Source organism: Centruroides vittatus, unplaced genomic scaffold (genome assembly GCF_030686945.1).
Source record: "Centruroides vittatus isolate TY-2023 unplaced genomic scaffold, ASM3068694v2 contig_417, whole genome shotgun sequence".
NCBI classification, from domain to species: Eukaryota; Metazoa; Arthropoda; class Arachnida; order Scorpiones; family Buthidae; genus Centruroides; species Centruroides vittatus.
Genome location: NW_027122227.1, coordinates 1,824,898 through 1,848,320, shown reverse-complemented (window position 1 = coordinate 1,848,320; position 23,423 = coordinate 1,824,898). Strand labels below are relative to the sequence as shown.

Below are 23,423 nucleotides of genomic sequence, written 5' to 3'. Positions count from 1 at the left end.
TTCGTTTCGTTTACGTCGATTTTATCTGTAAGTATGGACTACGATGTTTCTAATTTTACGTATTTTTTGAACATTGTTAAGCCGAATATCACAATTAGTGCCAATGATTTTCCGACGAATCTTTATTTCCATAACAATTGATCGGTCTTGACAGAGACGACGAACGGGGTCTTTCCACTTATTTTCACTCTTCGTCAAGCCTAAATCCAATGGAATCTAAATTAATAAATACATTGCATTGGTATAGTTTATATACGCATCATGTCCCATATGAAATTTGCTCCTTTAAATGATTTTTATTAGAAATCTTACAATTTACATGAAATTAAATTAACAAAATGAATACGAGTTGTATTTTCATAATAGTCGTTTCTTTCTTTTGCAGAATGGATAATTTCAAGCAATTAAAGAAGTGGCGCACCTCGGCAGATGGTGAGGAGGAGGAGGAAGGCTCTTCGTCGTCTTCCGTTCCGTTTCCGGTGATTCGGGTGCTCCCGAAAGATGTCGAGGAGAGCGGAGAGTGCGTCAAACGGGTGGTCGTCATTACTCCCGACGATAGCGCCTCGACTGTGGTCGACTACCTGGGACTGCGATACCCGGAAGTTGCAGAATGGACAGTGGAGTGTCGAGGGGAGTCCAAAGTGGTCGTGGAAACATCCGTCGAGCAGAAGAAACCTTGGTGGAAAAGGCTCTTCTTCTGCTGCATAAAGTGAACCCTCTCTCTTCCGAGGTCACTTCCACCCACGTTCCACTTTTCACCGGATATGACTCTGCCACCCGAATACGACTTTGTCACCCGGAAATGACGTTTCACCCGGCTACGACTTAATTTACTGGACTTGACATTTCATCCCGGATTGGGAGTTTTAGTTTTGAATTGACGGACAGACATTTCTGCACTGGTTGTTCAACTTCGATTAGATTAACGTCCACAGAACAACGACAGTCTGATGGTCGGCAAAGTGATAACCAAAGCATAAAGCAATGTTTTTACCAGCTTAAAGACTCTGTTAACCGTCTATAAATGGACAAGGCAACTTATATTGTACGGACATTCGCACTGTGTTTAAACCGGTGTTCAACTGTTATTGTAGTCCGAACCAGAATTATAATTACTTCAACAATTAAATTTGTAAATCGAATTGTCTGAAGTGTATATAAACTTTCATATTTAATAAATTTTAATATGAAATTTAATTTTAAGGATTGGCTATTTATCAAAATAAATATTAAAACTGCACACTTTTAGATTCATGAAAACGTTTCTACTTTTATCAATATTTATTTCCATTCCTGTCATCGTTTCGGTTTACAATAACGTGACTATTTTTAATGTAGAAACGCGCAATAAAGTAATTAAAATGAGTACCATAGTTTTGCAATGAATTGGAAAATATCGGAAATTCACCAACTCTCCCGCTTTTACAACGCCGAATTAGTGAATTCCGATGGAAAAAGGCCGTTCTGCAGTATCGCAGTCACACAGCGCCAAATGGAAAATTCACTAACTGACTAAGCAAAATTGCCGATTTCTTCGTCTTTTAAACGTTTATGGTAAATGTGAATATCTCGTTCGAAAGAGACTTGTTTTCTTAGGTATTGAGCAAAATTTCGGGTTTTTCTGTAAGGGGATTGCCGAATATAAGCAGTTGAAAAGTGCAAAGATCTCCATGAAAGCTGTATCTTTTCTCTTCTTTATTCATTTGGCGGTGCAGATGCGCCTAGAGAAAGAACACCACTGGGTCTAGAAAGCTCAAATTTTAAACTTGAGCCTTTCTCGTTATCAGTGAGGTGCTGGTTAACCACTGGCTCTCTAGACCCAGTGGTGTTCTTTCTCTAAGAGCATCTGCACCGCCAAATGAATAAGGAAGAGAAAAGATACAGCCTTCATGGAGATCTTTGCACTTTTCAACTGCTTATATTTCGGCAACCCCCTTATAGAAACGCATTTAAATGTCCAGTTTAAATGCGTTTATTACGTGTAAAAGAGCATTTTTTTAATTGATACTTACCGAAAATTTTTAAAGCAATGTACAGGATGGTAAAAGTTACAGAAAAGAAATGTTTGCTTGACATAATGTATTAAAGAAAAATTACTGCGCCAAATGATAAATTTTATTAGACGAAAGAAAGAGAGATAGGTCGAAGAATGAAAGAAAAATAATAGTGACAGCAGCACCCGGTATTCCCAGGTCGTCTCCGTCCCAAGTACTGAGCGGGCCCGACGCTCCTTGTTTTTTTTTTTTTTTTTTTGAAATAAAAATTTATTTACAAGAAAAAAAAGGTATTATGAATACCATAATTACAAATTATCTGGTACAACAATTCTTAAACAAAAGTTATATACATTCCGTGGGTAACATTGAGAACCCTATTCAGGTTCAAGTGAGGATACAAATTTAATTGAGTAGTTCTTCTGGGGTTTCCCCATATGTCGTTATATCTTTTTTTTTTTTTTTTTTTTTAACTCTTTCCGCCCTGTGGGCACTAAGAGGACCTCTTTTAGTAGGCCCATTATGGGTTCGGCCAGGCCCACAATGGGGCGACCGGGTGGTGAGGGACGGGGCCCGACATATCCGAACGGACCACCCCCCGAAAAATTCCTGGGGATTATTCGACCCGTTCGGATTCGATCCCGGGTCCCCAGAGCGGTAGGCTGCCACCTTTACCGCTCGGCCATCCGGCCGTCCATGTCGTTATATCTGTCTTCCGATAGTTGTTTTCTGTAGGCGTCTAAAATATGCTTTAGCCTGTAATATAAACGGTACTTGTAGTCGTTGATAGTTAGTTTTCTATTCTCGAATCTAGTTTCGTTCCTGTTTAGCCAGATAGTGTATCTGGCTTCCACATAATAATGCTGCACTCCTTGCATGGTATTGTGCTTTCGAATAGAACTTTCTGTTCAGTTATTTGTACGAATTTATCACAGTTTTCTATTACTTTTCTAATTTTTTCCTATATGTAGTTCGCTGGTTGGCATGTATAGAATAGATGTTCCTTAGTTTCGGTTTCACCACACGTTTTGCATTTGGATTCGTTCTCTTCTACTATATGGCGCCTTTTTAAAAAGTCTCCTGTGGGTAATATATCATGTGTTATCATCCAAAGCATAGTCCTGCTGCACGGTTCCGTGTATATCGAGTTGATGTGCCTCCATATCATTTTATAACTTCTTGTAGGATTTTTAATCACTACATGGGGTGGTTCTTTGTATTGAATTAGGGGTGTTTCATAGATCGATTTGCAGTTTGCAGTTTTCCAGTTGAAGTTCGGGTGGTTAGTCTGGAAGCTTTTAAAGATTTTTATCAGATTTTTGTAAAACTGTAGTGCATTCCATCCCCTTGGGGATTGACAATTATCCAGTTCTTTATTTAAGTGTCGAAGATGAAATCCTAACCAGTACCGTGCAGTGGGATACCAGATTTTTTTGTCGCCGTTTATAAGGTCCTTCATATGGTCTAAATGTAAAGCTTGTAGTTTTAGTTGCATATTAATAGCATTGACACCCCATCTCTAGTTTTATTGCTCATTATCGTTCTTTTTAGTTTGTCGGGTTTGTTTTTCCATATGAACCTATCGCCTATTGTTTCGAGTTTTTTCAAACTATCAGTAGGAATATTTGTAGTGGTGCCGATATAAATAAATTTACTGCACATTTTTATGTTATAGATTTTAGCCCTGCCTATTATGCTTATGTCCCGCTGTTCATTTGCTTGGGCGATATGTTTACACTTTTCTAGTTTTTTTCCAATATCTCCTTGGATGTTGTGTTTTCCAAAGTAGGCGCCAAGAATTTTAATGTTGTCAGTCCACGTTAGGCCTCCATGAGAGTAGATTGGTTTTTTTCCGATTTTACAATCAGTCTTAACAGAAAACAGAGTCTAACGCATAGTTTAACACATCTAGAATGAAGTTTCTAATTTGTCATAAATACAAAAATAAATCGTTCTCAAGAGGGATGTTTAGTCACTTTATCTTTCGTATATTTCAGAACGTAACTCGCTCCGTAGTCCTTATCATGTATAAGCTTTAATCTGTAATATTCAGACACCTCAATTTAACAAAGGTTCAATCTTATTAATAGACTATATAGAGAGCCACTCAAGTAAATCACAATACAATAGATAAAAGGTGGTTACTAGACTTGAAGTCTAGTAAGATTCGAAGGATCATCAAAAAATCGAAATTTTTATTCGTCTTTATATAGACGCGAAACACGAGAATATTACATTTTCGAATACGTATTACTGTTAACATGAATGTATATGCAAGGAATGATCCGCGATAATCCGTCTCTTCAGCGACAGAGAGGCGGAAAAATCACGAAATTCGGTCAAAAATCCAAACGTTTTACATTAAATTTCGAGGCGATGAAACAATAAAACTCTGACAATTTGTTGCGAGCGGTTGTTTATTGTTGATGAGAGCGGTCGAATTTTCAGTGGGTGAGATTTGAAGTCATTGATTTCAAGCGTTTTTCTGAGTTTTGCATCATTTGCAGTTATTGTATTGGTAAGTTCAGACTACGAACTTTCTAAATTTAAATATTTTTGAAGCCGAATATCACAATTATTGGCTATGATTTTCCCACAAAGATCCACTTAGATAACAATTGATCGGTTTCGTCACAGAGACGACGAATGGATCTTTTCACTTATTTTAGGAGATACTTTTAACCCTCTTTATTATTAATATTCGTTTGGCCCAAATTTAATCGAATTGTTAGAGTTGTTAAAGCAAAATGGAAATAAATAGATACATTAAATTGTTAATTTTCGCTATGGTTTATATACACATTATATCTCATATGAAATTCATAACGCTATACTCTAAACTTTAACCCCTTCCCATTTGAAAATTGTGAGCTGCGTTGACGATGGCGCTGCCAGCTACACCTTCACTCCCATATATAGGTTTTACTCCAGTTACTATCTTTGCACGTAAAAAGTCAATCTCGTCAACCCTGCTCGAAATTAAAGGGTGTTTCTAGATATTGCCTCACTTTGTATTATGTTGATTTTTAAGAAACCTGCTTGTCTACACGTCAACATGTTTGGTCAAGAGCAGCTATGTTAACGGCATGAAGCCGAGCGGTTAAGGTGTCAACCTTTGGGGCCCGGAATCGAATCAGGACGGGTTTTTCAACTTGTTCCGATTCGATTTTGAGGGGAATTTTTCGTGCCAGATACATTGGTCTCCATCCTTCATCATCTGGCCACGCCGTTATGTGCCCCACGAAGGGCTTCTTTGTAGCAAAATTATTCTTAATAGTGGCGAAAGATTATTTTGCATGACTGGAAAAATTTCTTTATCTTTATGAAATTGTTTGAAACCAAGGAAAAAATTTCGGAACTTCTTACGGAAAAAACTGATTATTTGTAAATTATAAATAATAAATATACGTTTTTTTATTAAAAGTGTTTTTTTGTGGTTTTAACAGTCACTTACACAAGAGAAGTATTTAAGAAATTCTTTAGCTAGTTATTCCATATTATCTTTCGATTATTCGTATTTCATCAATAACTAGCCGGTCGCGATACCGATTCTGATTACCTTTGCATTTTAATATTAATTAACAGTATGTTTTTGCCTCCCTCAATTGAATTCAGCGCTTTTTAGACTCAATCTAGTGTTATTTTTAAATTTAAGGTGGCAACACTTTACGCAACACAAGTTTCATTTGAAAATGGCGGTTGAGTCTGAGAAACACGTGGATAAGAAGATGAAGAAGGGAAAAAAATTCGTAAGTTCTTATTACTAGAAACATTACACAAATGTGATAAAATTATAACAAACAACCTTTGAATCAAGGATAATTTATTTTGCAGTTAAATAATTTTAAATAATTAAAGTATCTTTTTTGTTTGGAATTTTGATAGGGACTTCGTAAAAGTCGTGTAATGTATGTTGGGCATTTACCGCATGGTTTTTATGAAGAAGAGTTGAAGAGTTTCTTTTCTCAGTTTGGAGCAATTAATCGAGTCAGAGTAGTAAGAAGTAGAAAGGTTTGTATCCCTACTGGGTTAATGTTACCTATGGCAGTGATTCTCAAAGTGGGGGTCGTGAAAAATATTTGGGGGGTCGCTGAAAAATTGATGCCAGATCAATTTTTTTCAAATATTTTATAAATTTACTATGGATTCAAGTTTAGAAATAATAGAAATAAAAAATATATAAAATAATTTTTACTTAAATAAATTGCACATATAAATAATAAAAATAATATAAATATTTAAATACGAGCCTAACCCCTCCCTCCGGGATGTTTTTTGACACATACTTATTCTTCGGGGTCCTTTGAAATTTTTAAGTGCAGAAGGGGGGTCGCGGTCCAAAAAGTTTGAGAAACACTGACCTATGGCAGCGAACATGGCGGCCGTTCCGACTTTTCGTGCGCCCAACGGACTCCTCCCAGAGGGGAACCGCTGGCAGGCCACCCATTGTATAACGTCGCTAGTTATTGATTCACGGTAATTTTTGAACAAAGTAAAAGAAAAAAAAAGTCTACTAAAAGTATAGTTAATCTAACAGAAACTAACCTAACCAAAGCGCTCTTATGTTCACTGCGGTAGGTAACATTAACCTACTACTGTTTCATTGTTCGAAATTTTATTAAATAAAATAAATTACCGCTGTAATATATAATACAGTAGACCCCCTGGTAATTGTACAAATTAAGGGAATATGAATTTTTTAAATTATGTTATATTAAAAAGAATGTATATTTAATAGTCATTTCGAAAACGCATAACATTTTTTCGGACGACCCGTATATAAAGTGCAAAAAATCACAGCACTACTTACCAATTGTGCCCCGTTCGAAACGCCATTGCTTAAACTTGTTTACGTTGCGGGGCGGCACATTGGACGGCAGACACGTACAAAGTGTCACGTGACATTTCTCAATGCCATCTGGTCACATGACTACTCTCTCGCCTCGCATTTGATGTTCCTGATAACTTAATAATAAATAATGAATAAATATATGAAACAACAAAGGTAAACTGCTTGCTAACGACGATAATTCTACCACAATATATATTATGATGATAAAAATTAATCAGATGCAGTTTAAGATGTCTATTGTCTTGATGTAAATAAATATAACTGAAGTGAGAAGAATAAGTTATCAGGAACACATCAAATGCGAGAGTAATCACGTGGCCGGATGGCATTGAGAAATGTCACGTGACACTTTGTACGCGTTCGCCGTCCAATGTGCCGCCCCACGATGTAAACAAGGTTAAGCAATGGCGTTTCAAATGAGGCACAATCAGTAAGTAGTCCTGTGATTTTTTTGTTTATAGCACTTTATATACGGGTCGTCCGGAAAAACGTTATGCGTTTTCCGAATGACTATTAAATATACATTCTTTTTAATATAACATAATTTTAAAAATCATGATTCATATAACACTGCAGAAAAATTGCGATGATGTTTGTATAACACGCTAAAAGAGGCTCGTATAACATGGTAAAAGAATCAGACAGATTGTCACAGCTGACTCGTGTCTCGACAGGATTGGTCGAATCTGGACGAATAGTGGACATTGCACAAACCGTTGAGTTTAAACGGTTTGTGCAATGTCCACTACTTTGAGCAGCGGACCTACTAAAAAACATTTATTATTCAACGACCATAAAAATTATATTTCTATTAATGATGTCTCCAAAGTTCAGTGAATTTTTCGCAGAAAGAATAACTTATCAGGAAACACACGTCTGCTGTTTGATGAGCTGCTCCGCGACAAAAACAAGCTTAAGTAATGGCATCTTCAAACAGTGCGCGCTTGGTAAGTATTCCTACAATTTTTTTGTTTATAGCATAGTTCATATGGATTATTCCCAAAAAATTATACATGTTTTGGAAATGTTTGAGTCAAATTAGTCTAGAATCAATTAATTTTATGGAAGAAAACCTTTCAAACAGCCGTACCCACTAAACTGCAGAAGTGCTGGGCTGTGAACGACTCATGTATTTGTAAAATCTAAGTGACTCGTACAACACAGAACGTATCTATTGTGTTATAGGGGGGTCTACTGTAATTCAATATTGCATGTAACATTAAACAAATGGAAATCATAAAAAAAGGAACTTGTTGAATAAAAGATTTTATTTATATAGGGTCTTTCAACAAACGAGGTGTCATTTTAAATCAACAGAAAAATGCAATATTTTCATGAAAAGTGGTAATATTTTTATTTTAATCCAAAGGACAAACTCAGAGGTTAGTAATTGAACACAATATCTGCCAAAATGTCCGCCTTGGCTTTTCTTACAAACAGTCATTCTTTTGATGAAATTTTTCATTGCGTTTTTGCATAATAGTGGCTGTTTTTTGCCAATAGCAGCTGTAATATTGTCTTTGAGTGCTTGAATCGATGCTGGAGCATTGGCATAGACTTTATCTTTAACATAGCCCCAAAGAAAAAAGTCTAATGGAGTTAAATTGCATGATCTCCGTGGTCAATTGAAGTTTCCACTTTGAGAAATCACACGTCTAGGAAATTTTTCACTCAATAGAGCTATTGTTTCACGAGTTGTGTGGCAGGTGGTGCCATCCTGCTGAAAATGAACATTGTCCGAGTGAAGATCCTTATTAATCCGTCACGATCTTTACGATGAATCGTCTCGAGTTGGGTTTTGTGACTCGAGAATGTCCGTAAGATGGTTCGAGGAAAGCTACACCTCCACACTTAACAAGTAAATATATATAGTTTATTTACACAACAAATATTTACAAGATGTACAATGTTCAACACCAATACATACACTATGCTACAAAGATGTAGTATCTCACGTCGGCTTGTCTATTGGGGACTGTTAAACTTCGGGGAATTCAGGTCGCCTTTCCGGAGTTGGCTCAACTATACGGCCTGTCGAATCTCCACACTTACCCGTCCCTGAGATCATTGTCAGAGGAGAACACTCTCTCTATGCTCAGCGGGCTGTCCAAGTGCCTGAGACCACCGTATTATCAGTCTCTTGCCCTTCTCCTCGTTTTTTCGCCACCCTTCCAATTTAAGGGATCCTGCTGCGACCACCTGCGACCAATCAGTTCCTTCCCTTTTTTTTTTGAGAGCTTCCAAAGACGTCTGCCCTATTTCCCGCCGACGTAGCTCACATTTGCGTCCGTCCCTTGTTTACATTTTTTTCCCAAGCCGGCCGGCACGTAGCACACACATTGACCCCTAAATGATACCGCTATTCCTTTGATCTTTCCGGCCGTTTATGGCCCAACGCCAGGTGGGTCCAATTATCTCTGTCGCGTGGCTTTTCGACTTAGGACGCTAAAAGCGACCTTTACAGTCCGCATCCCTAGCATCAATTTTAGGCCAAAAAAAGTCAGTCAACATCATTCAGTAATGCAATCCATTCACTGTAATGGTCAAATCAGCAGCATTTTTGAAAAAGTATGGCCCAATTACACCTCCAGCCCAAAATCCGCACCAAACTGTCACTCGTTGTGGTTGGAGAGGTTGTTCGACTATTTCTCTTGGGTTTTCGGAACCTCAGTTGTGACAGTTTTGCTTGTTTACGTACCCAGACATGAAAATGAGCCTCATCACTCAAAATCATTTTGTTTAAAAAAATCATGATCTTGTTCATGCATTTCCAGCACCCAATCAGCAAATGTACGGCATTGTGCATGATCTGCTGGCTTTAATTCTTGTGTCAACTGCAACTTATAAGCATGTAGGCCAAGATCTTTATGCAAAATGCAGTGCAAACTGGCTTCTGATATCCCCAATTCCTGTGATCGTCTTGAAATGGACAAACCTCGGTTTTCAGCTACAGTGGCAATATTTGCAATTGACCTGGCCAGATGAGCACGAGCTGGAGTCTTCACATCACTAAGAGCCGCCGCAAACTACAGAAAGCAAGAGCTAGCGTACTCTCGGTCGCGCTCCTAAGCCCCGCCTTTTTTCCCATGATGCTATGGGCCATTTTTGCTAGGTAAGCTACTCGAGCACGAAGCAGCCGCAAACTACACAACGTTTGCTCGCGTAACTAGTCCACATGACGTGGAATCCAGATGTGGATTGGCTATAGAACAAAGATTTTATTATAACCTATACTTGTCAGTTTTCGTTCCGTCAGTTATTATAACGGAACCTATCTGTCAGTTCTCGTTCCGAACTTTGAAACAGAATGGGAAAAATATGCCTATTAGTTAGTAAGGCCTATTTATAAATAACTGTTTTAATATACAACGTTTATACCATTTTCTTTTCAATACTGAATGTATTAATCATGTAATTTACGTACATCGATAAAATTCTATTATTTCTTTTTCGACGTGTGGCATGTTTATGTAGTCATCCATTTTCCCCCGCTCGCTCTTCCTAGCATAATGCTCTCGTTGTTGAATTCTGTGAACAGCGAGAGTACTCTCATATCGCTGCTCTAGCAAAGGAAAAACCACGTGAGCAAGAAGAGAGGGGCAGAGCCTTTGATGTCGTCGGTTGTGCTAGGACACGTTTGCTAGCCTTCTGCTCTCGCAAAGTGCTAGTTTGCGGCGGCTCTAACTTGTCCGAGACGTTAAAATTTATTGATTAAATTCACTATAGCTATTCACTTAAATTCACTATTCACTATAGGCACTTGATGAAGACCAAAAGCAGTACGAACTTTACGAACCGTCTCTGCGATATTTTCACCATTTCTGTAGTGAATTTTCACTACAGAAAAAACAATAAGCGATTTACTGAACTAGGTATGGTTTTTGAAATGTCTCAGATACAACGCATATGCATTCTTTAGCAAACTCCTATGTGTTATGTAAATATTTGCCACCAGGGTGGCATGCGAGTAACTTGCGCTCGGACTCTATATGCCAGGGGCGGGCAAACAAGAGTTCAGTGGGAACCGAAATGTAGGTTTTGCAAAATGCATGGGAGCTGCAGTTCTGTACTTTTTTATTCTGTACTACAATTTTATTATATAATATAAATATAATATAAAACAAATATTGAATTTTTTTAATAAACATATTTTCACAAAATTGTGGAAATAAAATTGTAAAAATAATAATAAAAAGCAGAAAGTAGCACTTTCAGCAAGAGCCGCATGTAACTCAAAAAGAGCGGCATTTGCCATGTCTGCTATATGCCATTGCTTAAGGTTGTCATGACACTGCACATTAAATGACAGACACGCACAAAGCATGTCACATAACCTCACTTTGATGTCTCTACACTTCTGAAGTGTTTTGGACAATTTATTCTTCTTGCAGGAGAGTTAATTCTTTTGCACTACACTTTGCAGGAATCATATGATAGAGCAGTGATGTCTTATTCCCAACACGTGGATTACCTCTTGTGACTCTGAACACCTGCAGACTACAGTTTGACTTTTTATTTTCATTGTCAAAATTTCATTAGAAAATTGATCAAATATTTTATTAATTTTTATTTTAAATTTTAATTGAATTTCTATTTTTTTTTTTTTTTTTTTTTTAGACTGGAATAAGCAAAGGTTATGCATTTGTTGAATTTAAGTATGAAGATGTTGCCAAAATTGCTATAGAAACCATGAACAATTATTTGTTATATAATAAAATTTTAAAGTGTAAGTAAATTTACATTTCAATTCAAATTGATAAAAATCAAACACAGTGACTCCATTCAGAGATGATGTATAACAAAATAAGAAAATTAAAAAGGGGATATAAGAAACTTTTTAAAGGAGATAGAAAATATAAGAAATTAAAAAGTTTCTTATATTATATTATATAATTAATAAAAATTGTGTATCGATATATTACCAAATATTTAAAAAAAAATAACCCCAAAATTAATTATTTCTTTAAAGATATTTGCAATATATATCTAGAGAAAGTGCCAATTTAATATTTGAACAGAGGACTAATGGAATTCTAGGATAATCCAGAATTCTATTTGTGTAGGTGTTGTATAGTATATACAGAAGTGTTGTTTTCTATGTAATTGAGTTGGATGGTGTATTTGTTCTAATTGAAAGCACAGAATCATGGAAAGAAAAGAAAAAAATACCACAATGGAGGTTTATAATTCAGCCATTACAATAAAAACAAAAGTATGAGAGACATTGCAAATATTGTCAACATTAATAAAGTACTGCATGGAATGTAATAAAGTGATACAAGAATGAAAATGGCATAATTTCTTTGCTACAGAAAGACGTCCAATTCTGGTAAGTTCTAACACAAAATGTTTTATTCTTCAAGAAGTGAAAAATAATACAAAAATAAGTGCCTGAAAGCTACAAAGATTGAGACTTGAAAGATTTTATGAAACAAAAGAAAATACGGAAACAATTTTAAAATGTTATCGTGAGCACATGCCAAGAAAGAAACCATTCTTGAATAAAAATAATAACAGAAAACATGAATTTTGCAAAATTATGAAATTATGTAGCTAATAATAATTATTATTTCTGGAATAATGTTCTTTTTACTGAAAAAAGCAAATATGATAGTTTTTGTTTTGGCACTTCAAAAATATCTAGTGAAAAGTTAATGAAGAATTGAAACTAGAGGACAACTGTTCTAGTACAAAGTGTATTTTGGCATCTGAGGTTGGTATCATGGGGGTGTTTGCTGGGAGTAAACAGGTACCTTCTGTGTATGAAGTGTTACATATATTGATATGGGATTCACTAATAATATACTGCCAAACTGGTTCATTTGATGCTAAAGGGATTAAAGGCTATATTATATTCAAAAGCAGGTCCAACTAAGGGGCTGTCCACAAATGACATCCACACCTGAAGGGAGGGAGGGGGAATTGAGCTTTGATAGACATCTATTTATTTCATTAAATTTTATATAGTGTATGGATTTATTATATTTATTCAAAATTTCTAGTACATTTTGTTTCTATTTATAATATCTATCATTTATAAAGTGATAAAGGTTTTAAAGAGGGATTGAATTTAGCTGGATGCTCAAAGAGGGAGGGATTACAGAAACCGGACAATTGAAGAGTAAAAATTTCAAGAAAAATGCAGATGCAATTTAGGGACAGTCTCTAAATGTTAAATTAATAAATTCACTATTTCTGATAATAAATTCTTTTATTTGTCTGAATATTAAATTGTAATGTAAAAATTGTATAAATCAGTCCCAATTTTGTTTTCTTTTTAAAGTTCTATGCAATTTTAACTTTCATTTTATTTGTTTATAACATATTTGCTGTAAATAAACAAATTCAACCTTTTCACACACACACATGATGTTTACTTGTTATACATCTGTTTGCATATTAAATGGAGTCACATATTTTCTCTTTATGCTGTGACAACTTATATTAAAATCTATTACAAATTTTAAAATGTTCAGTTTTGAGTGTCAGTGATGACCTAATAATTTACTTTCTTCAAATTCAGGTTCTTTGAAAGTTGCACATTTGGCTTTCACTTTTAGTTAACTACTTTCTGGACTTTTTCTAGAAAGAATAATCAGAATAAGTGTTACTAGCTTTTTACTCCAATTACTTTTTAAAACACTTTTAGTTTTGTGAATATTGAATAAAATTTTAATAAACTTTGCAGAATTAGAAATTTATATCAACCAAAAATAATAAAACTGAAATAAACTACAAAAATACATGCATTACTAATAGAAATATGAAAATTCATTTGAAGACACAGTTTGTTCAAAAACAGGAACCACCATTTAATTTACTTCTAGTGTTCCAGTATACAAACATTTGATGACTTAATCTTTTTTTTTAGGCAGCTTGGCTGTCAAATTTAAAAACATCCTTTAAAAACACAAAAATATCCAATTAAAATTAAAAATTTTAAAATTGGAACTGACATGTCTTAGACATTTTTTCCTTTTCCATCCTTCCTACTCGTGGATGTTTGACCTTTATAGCTACTGGAAAGGAAGCGCTGGTAAATGTAGATTTATAACTTCCCCCAGTGACAAATCTTTGCAAAAGTTTCAATTGTAGAATTTTGTCAGATGACAATCTTATGAAAATTATTCAATAATTTGAAGGCAGTCTGTCCAGTGCTTACTTTCCAGTAGGTATAAAGCTCAAACATCCTCGACTGATAAGGATGGAAAAAAATAAGATGTCTGTAAGACCCAACAGTTCCAAATTTAAAATTTTTTAGTTTTAATTAGATATTTTTGTGTGTTTTTTAAAGGATGATCTAAAATTTGACAGCAAGCTGCCTAAAAAGAAAGGTTGGGTCATCAAATGTTTGTATTCTGGAACACAAGTAAATAAATGGCGGTTCCTGTTTTTGAACAGACTGTGTCTTCAAATTAATTTTCATAAGATTGCCATCCGATGAAATTCTACAATGATAGAAATATGTTAAACCAGCGGTCCCCAAAGTGTGCGCTGCGGTTTCTTCACGGGCGTCACAAAATGTTTATAAAAATTTTATAATGTTAGAATTTAATGCACTGTACTTATAAGAATTTATATAATGTACTTGTTGGAATTTGACATAGATATTTTTGTGTGTTTTTTAAAGGATGTTCTAAAATTTGACAGCAAGCTGCCTAAAAAGAAAGGTTGGGTCATCAAATGTTTGTATTCTGGAACACAAGAAGTAAATAAATGGCAGTTAGGGACAGATCTGGAAAAATCTGCATTTAGTAAGGGTGCTTAGAATCAAAAAAGTGTGATAACCACTGTGTTAAATAATAATTCAATTATCCAAAGAAAAGCAACATCTGTGAGAAAAAATAAATACACTGAAGAATTTCAAAAATAGGGATTTTTATTAAAGGAAATTAATGATGAGCATTGACCATTTAGTATAATTTGTAGCAAAACTCGCTGAAATCTGCAGTGCTTTTTAACTTTATAGGCTTCAAGCTGCTGAAGACACTAGAAACAAATTGTTTAATGTATACTGAAAAACCTGTTTTTTGAAAAAAATTGGCCAACTATCTCAAAATTAAACTTTGATTTAGCAAGCTTTGTGATAAAATGGTTTGTTTTCTTTCTAGTAATAGTTTTAGGGAACTGAGTTTCATACTTGATAATAGGGTGAAAGTATTTGTCTATTGTTGTCAGTGTTGATCGAAAGAAAAGTTATTTGTGAGTTGTTGACATAACTGGAAATGTGTGTTTTACATTTTCATTTAGATGAAAGTGACCATGTGTCTTGAATCAGGAAGACAATTGTGATTTTAAAACTGTATGAAATAGTCCTGCTGTTGAATTGTTTTATAAAAGTTATTTTAAAAAATAGCAAATATTCGTTACATAATTATAAGTAAAAAATGAATCACATACAAGTTATAGCATAAAACTTTTAATATCCAATTTATAGAAACAGTAATTCAGTCGGTGATTTCAGCTGTTTGTCTGTCACAGAAGTGGATGTCTACTGCATGTAAATATTGCAGATCATTTATAGAAGCTACAGAGTTTTTGCTAATTATCCAAGTTAAAAAAAAAATGATGATTAAAGCAAAGCTGTGATCACAGCTTTAATTAACTATTCATTTTATGTTGTTATTTTGTAAACAAGACTATATGGATAAGTAAAATGTTCATTAGTTATATCTGTCATTGATGATGTCAGGAAGCTAGAAAACTGACAATTATTGACTAGAATTGGTCGTACAACTCGTGTGATGTCTTGTTGTTGCTAGCACCCAGATTTACGTTCTGCTTTCTCCATTTGAGGATCTGGTCACTTCAGTCATTTTTTCAAAAATTAAATATTAATAGATATCTAAATGACTTCTTATGTAGCATTATTTGCTGGATTTTGGGTTTTTGGCTATGTATTAACTTTAGCTGAATTCTAATTATAATAGACAAAGTTTTATAAGTTTATTTTAACTTACATGTTACGGAACATGCTAATTCTGATAACATTAAATAACTGATAACAACCTCCAACATAGGTAGAGTTTATTGTATGCTCTCTTTTTTTCCTGTAGTTTTCAAATTGCAGACCAACAGATTTCCACTGTCATCTGTCTGTCTATTCATCCTTCCTTAATCTCAAGAATGGAGTTACTGACCAGTTATGGAAAGCTTAGGGATTAACTATATACAAACTTCCAATCTGGACTGGAAGCCAAATAACTTTTTAAAATAAAATACGATTAAAAATTGCATCCTGGCATTGTGACATTGTCACAATAAGTAATTTCTAATTATAAACTATATATATTTCATAGTACAATATTATGTATATTATTTTGTTGATTGTATATAATGTGTTTTGTTTTTACAAATAGGTTCATATGTTGAAAAGCCAAAAAGTGTTTGGCAAAATTCATTAGTATCATCGGTGATGATGAACAAAGACATAACTGTGTTAAGTCAAAACATAACCTTTTAAAAAGAAAAAACAAAATATTAAAGAACATAGAGAAGAATGTAAATGCATTAGCTGGAATAGAAGTGAAATATACAATAAAGGTAATTGTTTAATGAAATATCTAATGTTTTGATTGGGTAAACAATTATTCATTGTTGTTGTCACATTTCTATTATATTATCTAGATACAGTGGAACCTTTCTTAACGAGCGTAATTCATTCAGTGTCTTACTCGTAATGCGAAACAATTTTTCCCATAGAAATTAATTTAAAATACAATAATGCGTTCCATGCTGAAAAAATGCTCAAATGTTTTATGTATAACGTTTATTCAAAAAAAATTGTACAATATACACTGTTAAGGAGCGTGAATCATCATCATTTTTTCTTCTAGTGTGGAATGAACCTGTAAAGTGTGAAGCGCGATAGGAATACACAGACACGTGGATTCAATTAAAACGAATTTAATTTTGCGATTAATAATATATACAAATAAGTTCTTTTTGGATTCCCTCAGTCCAATTTCTCTTATTGTCCGATTGTAACAATAACCCAAGTAGCTTACCTTCTTGGCAACTACTTGCCCGACAATACTAATAAAACCCGCGCGATTCTTAACTAACTTAAACCTAAAAGGATAGAAAAGTATAAAAGTAGGAAGTGAGAAGAATTGATAGGACAGTGGGGTACCCTTGTTCTCGCTGAACTCTGATGCCGGCTGGTGGTTTATTCTCCGTGTCTCTGGGTTCGTCAACGTTTCAAATATCTCTACTATAATTTCCTTTCAGGGTCTCTGATTCGAAAATCCAGATCCTCACCTCACGGCTCTCCATTCGGCCCTCGTAGAATTCCGTCTCACGAGCTCGCCGTTCTCGTCCGTGCTTCTTCTTGTCCGGCCGGGGAAAAAGTGACCCTTCGTGACCCAGATTTTACTCGTCCTCCACTCGAACTCTTTGTTCCACACGACCCCTTGGTGGGTGGGGAGTGGGAAGCCCGCGTTCCCAGAAGCCAGAACAATGGACAAAGGAAGTTAGAAAGAAGGGTTAAGAAGGAGAGAAAATTATTAAAACTAATTAAATCTAAAATACATGTACAAAAATATGGCGTACAGCCACAAACCATCCTGGAATGCGAATTCGATTTGAAAGAAAAAAATTACGGCTTGTATGTCTGATAAACACTCCAAACAATATGCCAAATTCTTGGGTTATGTAAAGGCTATAATTAAATATTAGCAATTAATTAATTTGACTAGAGGTAGGTAGTTATGTTTCCATCTCCTATTAAATTTAATAATTATAAATAGTTAATTTTTAATTTAGACGTTTCTGAAATTTAATTTGGAATCAGTCATTGAATTTAATGACCCAAGAATTTGGCATATCGTTTGGCGTATTTATTATATAACGGGCTATGGTTGTTGATGTTTATAAGTAATATGTGTGAACATAAGTTTGAAAAAATGTGTGATCACAAGCGACACTAAGATGCTAGCCGAACGAGTTCTAAACACAGACTGATGGAGCATGCCGCATTGCACAATTTGGGACTTCCCCTCTTCTCATCGCTCGTTATGCGAAATATCGTTCATTAAGCGAGGCAATTTTCTACAATTTGTTTTGCTCATTATGCGAAATACTTGTTAAGCGAGGTTTGACTGTATAGGGTTACATAAGTTTTTTTAAGTTTCTAAATGTTAATAATACAGTCAAAACTCTGTTTTTGAACATAATTCATTTTTAAAAGTTGTTCTAAAACCAAAATAAATTTTTTTCATAAGAAACAATACAAAATGGATTAATTTTGACCTTCCCAAAATAAAACCTTTTTTTAACCTTTTTAGGTATATTCATTACCTTTCTAAAAGTTGTTCATTAAAAGTTCTTGCATTTAATTAATACTGTTAATTGTGTGCTAATGAGAAATGATAAAAATTTATATTTAATAATAATTTTTTATTTAATTTGACTTAAGCATTATAACTAAATTAGTATCTTTCCCACAGGTGCATTGAAATCTAATTCAAATAACAGTATCATGGATGAATCTGTGGCTGGCTCTTGCTGAGTATGTTGAATACAAAATATAAATAATTTTTGTATTTAAATAAATTGTTGTATTTGTGTATAATTTTTGTATATTTAATAAATTTATTAAATTTTTGTATTTTTAATTTTATATGTTCTTCCATTTATCTTGGATATTTTTAAAAAAATTTTTGTTCTAAATTTTGATTTAAATATTTATATTCTGTACATGGAACGTTTCTGTTCCATTTTCTTTTTAACCTGAAGATGGCCTGTCAACCAGGCAGGAAATGTTTGTTATGAAAAATACATATTCTCAGCAACGAATTAAGGTGTTTTATTTCTATAAGTTTATTTGCTGAGCACTTTTAATGCCGTATGTGACATTGATAAAGATATTAAAAATCAAAAAATATCAACTCCTGCAAATATTGAAGCTGCTTCCAAAACTCCTTTATCAAAAACATTACCCAAAAGATCACCTAAGCCTAGATTATGTAAGAAATCTAAACAGTTAAATCTCACAGACGGTTGTGTAATAGTGGAAATGCCAGATAAAGAAAAGAAGAAAATAGAAAAAAGTGATGTAAAATTTCATGATTTTGAAGAAGAGGAGAAAGAAATTGATAAAGATAGAAAAATTACTGGTACAGTAGAGAACCGAAAATCGGAATCAATTAGGGACTGGGGTTGTTCAGATTAGTGATTTGTTCTGATTACCCATTATGTACGAAAAAATACATTAATCTGTCCGATGTTCAAATTTTTCTCCGTTGCGTGTCGCTTCGTGTTGAATTTTCGTCGATTTTAAGCCTAACGAAAATTTTTATAATAATAATCGAGGCTATCGTATCGTTAAAAATTATTTCTGAATTTTTTACAAACAAAATAAATATATTGAAGAATATAAAAACATGAAAATTATACTTTAGAAGTAAATCTAGTATCAAAAACATTCGATTCAGCACGACACAGTCCGACTGAAAATCGTTCCGATTAACGAGTCTCTACTGTATTTTGAGTAATTCTGGAAAAAAGAAGAAAAATAGGAGTTGTAAAAAGCAGTCCACAGTCAAGTTTAATGAGAAAAATTTGGAGAATTCAATGAATGTAAAATCTGATTTTCATCAATTAAAAGATTCAACAAGAAGGAAAACAAGAGAAAGTGAGAGGGATATTCAGGCACTTTCTTCCTCTTATATTGAAAGTAAAACAACTCTTCCAAAACGATCACCAAAATTTCGAAGTTGTAAGAAATGACATTGTTGTTTAAACAATGAAATGTCTGTAATATATATTTTTAAAATAAAAACTAACAGAATTAAAACATAAATCAGATTAAATTGATATATTTTTTCAAACTATTTTCCTACTCAAGATAATTAAGGATTTTTAAATATTAGATTTACTTATAATAAGATCATTACTTACGTAAAATATTATCAGCTTCAATATTGCAAAGAATTTCTGAATAACATTATTTTTTCATATTAGAAGTCATAGTTTTAGCAGTTGAGATATCATGCACCATTAGACACTTATTTTCTTGTTAGTGTACAAGATAGATTATGAAATTGTTAGTAAATTTTATGAAGCTTTTATTCCGCGCATTCTTTTATTCAGCGCGCTTGCAGCGCTTTTAGCGCATGTGTTCAATTATTAAGCCTACTGCCAGCGCGCTTAAGCTGCGCTTTCAGCGCACTGGCAGCACCTCTCGACCACGCTAAAAATACTGCTTACAAGATGGACGCCTCCGTGAAGAAGTATCTTTTTCGATTACCAAACGATAAACAGTTTTTTTGCTACATTAAATGAGCAGATTTTTAACTCCTTTGCTTCAAGTATCTTTTTAATAAATGTGAAATGTATAATAACAAAACGAAATATAAGAATCTATTATTATTGTCTTTGTTTATGAAGTCAAACCTACCGTTAAAAGTTGGTTTATGAAATACTGTTTCTAATTTTTATTTACAGATTCTAGCAATTTACTGCAATATTTGAGAGAGAATAAAATTTTGCCTTCTGAAGTAGACTTATCATCATTAAATCATTTAAAAATACATAAAGTGTTAATAGAATCAGTCAACGCCAATGACACAAATAAATCATCATTTCTACGTTTTCTTATAAAAAACATCGAACTTAATGGCTTTTCTTCTAATAATACTGAACAAACGCGCGTAAATATAGCAGTAAGAGAATCATCGTTTACATCGGCCATTTTGAGATAGCTTTCTCTCCAGCAAAAGTGTTTTCGACCGTCAGCAGCAAAAACGTCACTTCCGGTAGCAACTGCTCAGCGCACTGCTGAATAAAAGAATGCGCGGATTATTATCTATCTGGTATATTCATCTGCATGAATATACTAGTTTTTGCTCCTAAGATTTCCATGCATGGTCTCGTTTTTCATCTATCTTACTCATTTCTCGAGTTTGAGTAAAGACAGTGCGCAGTTTTAGGTCTACAATTCAAATTGTAGTTAAATATATAGGTTAAAGGCCCCCTCACGAAATTAGCAATAAATAATCACGTGTACGCAACATAAAGAATATTCTCCTAGAAAACTAACATATAAATATAATTGTATTGGCAGTGTACTTCCTCTTCTTTTGTCTAACCTCACAGAAGCGTCAAGCTTATCTTTACCGAAGAAAAATTTTGATTGTTGTCAAAATTCTCATAAATTTAGCGCAATTTTTTACATCTCAGATGTTTTTGATTGGATATCAATCGTTTTTTTTTTTGTTTAATAATTGTATTATTACATCAAGGCATAAGAAGATGACGTACAATTCGGTCGGCGTCGACCGAATGCTTTCGATACGCCTTTTAGAAAAATCGTTATAAAAAGTTTTAATTGACATAAATTTGAACTTTTGTTATTCTGGACAATATTTTGAATAAAAATTATTTATTTCCATGCAATTTTATTTTTATAAACATAAAATTAAGCCGTAAAACTGAATTAGCTTTATGGGAAACCCCCGTGAACTTTCACCCATCGACCTATCGATAATTTTTTTTTTCTACGAGCGTCTACAGTACCGGATGAAAAAGAAAATACAGCCCTATTTTAGCGATTTTTGCACTTTTTAATTGTTTATATTTCGGCAACCGCTTTATAGAAAATTTAAAAATTTTGCACATTACCTAAGAAAATAATTATCTTCTGAAAGAGATATTCGGAATAACTGCAAGTGTGTGGGGTGGAGAAATCGACCCCGAAAATCGGCAACCTGATTCCTATATATATATATAGGCTAGTCAGTGAATTTTTTTACTTGGCGGGGAGTCACTGCCGCTACTCCTGATACTGAATACATATAATTAATATTAATTGCAAATAAACAAAATGATATGTCCATCTCTACAGCAAGGTTGGCCAACCTTTTTTTTTACAGGCGTGAACTTTTTGGTGAGCAACTATCCTCCGGTTTAAATTAGTAGTTAAAGATAAACTAAATAACTTTAAAAGTAACCAAGGATAATAAAAACATTAAAATATGGATGTAAGAACAAATATTAATTAAATAAGCCACTAGCGTTAGTTTGAAAGTGATAATATATTAATATTGTGCCTAACGAGCTAGAATGTAGACTATCCTAGCTCGTCTATAATGATATTTGTTTAAAATGACTTTTAAATTATTAATAATTATAAAAAGACAAAAGCGTAATTTGGAGAGTAGAGACGAATTTATTAAAAAAAATGTAAAAGCAAATAACGAGTAAAATTTTTATTGGATGCCACTCGGGATGAAACACATGACATCCCTTGACTTATAATCTCCAAAATTTAATAGCATCAATGTTCTACATATAGAAATAACCCTATTAAGTTTCAAAATGTTTGGTTTATCCAGTCCTGATATAATGCAAAATAGACGCCGACACATACGCACAGACAGTTGGTGTCCGGCCGGATGGCCCAGCGGCTAAGATGGCAGGTTACAGCTTTTGACCCACGATCGAATCGGGATGAATTTTTCGGGAAGATGGTCCGGATATATTGGGCCCAGTCTCTCATCCCACAGCTCCCTCTTTGGGGTCTAGCAGCTAGACCCACGATGTGGTTTCTGCTAGAGTCTAGCCGAAACCACAATGGGTTTACCAAAAACAGCTCTCTGAGTGCTAACAGAGTGAAAACTTAAAAACGTACACACGATTTTGCAAGGGGTTTTTTAAAATACATTTTTGGGTTTTTGGAATGTCAAAACGTCGCGAAATGATTAAAAAAAACAGGTTTATCAAAATTTGACCGATTACCATATTTTCTCTATTATATTCTATAATAGCCGGGAAGTTGGCATTGGCGTAGCCAGAGTTTTGTTATGGGGCCTAGTAGAGGCTGTAATTTTCTGGGGAGGGGCACCAGGTTAACTGGAGAGGGCCGTGCTCACCCATGCCCCTTACTGGCTACGCCCATGAAAGTTGGCCGAATGACCGTGCGGTAAAGGTGGAAATCTATCGCTCTGGGGGACCCGGGATCGAAAAATCCCCAGGAAATTTTTTGGGGAATGGCCAGTCCGGATATGTCGGGCCCCGTCTCTCACCCCTCACCACCCGGCCTCCCCATCATGGGCATGGTCGAATCCATAATGGGCTTGCTAAAAAGAGGCCCTCTTAGTAACCACAGAGGCGGCCTACTAGTGGCAAAGCGGTCTTCGTACCCCGAACACATGTCCGGTCGTGGGTTCGGGCGCTTTTTTTATGCAGCGCTCGAGAAGCGCTTTACAGCTAATCCTCTGAAACCCGTTTCTAAATGGCCAACGCTGCTCGTGACGTCATTTCGCTACACTTTCGCTGCATAAAAAAACGCGCCCTTCGCGCCTCGCTCGGACGGGCTGGGCATGTGGAGTTTTCCGGGTTTTCTCAACGTCTGTAACGCCTAAATAGGGGTCAGTTTCCCTTGAAAAGACCTCCCGGAAAGCATCGCCTAGTGTTGTGTTGCCATAACTTAACAAACAGTACCCACAGGGCAGAAAGAGTTTTTTAAAAAATGCACGGGAAATAATTTTATTTTGATGAGAAAATTTAAAAATTATTTTTTGAATAAAAATGTTTGCATTAAATTAAATATTGCTTTCTACAAGCAGAAACTTTCA

At 34.5% G+C, this 23,423-nt stretch overlaps 1 protein-coding gene across 1 annotated transcript; it reads left to right on the top strand.

Moving 5' to 3' along the window:
* Positions 1-386: 386 nt before the first annotated feature.
* Positions 387-18,461, top strand: LOC136976697 (uncharacterized). The gene is made up of 6 exons (XM_067272061.1): positions 387-709; positions 5,650-5,743; positions 5,880-6,005; positions 11,464-11,572; positions 16,206-16,389; positions 18,294-18,461. The coding sequence occupies exons 1-5, from the start codon at positions 387-389 to the stop codon at positions 16,307-16,309; spliced, it is 756 nt and encodes a 251-aa protein (XP_067128162.1). The 3' UTR covers positions 16,310-16,389; positions 18,294-18,461.
* The last annotated feature ends 4,962 nt before the right edge of the window (positions 18,462-23,423 follow it).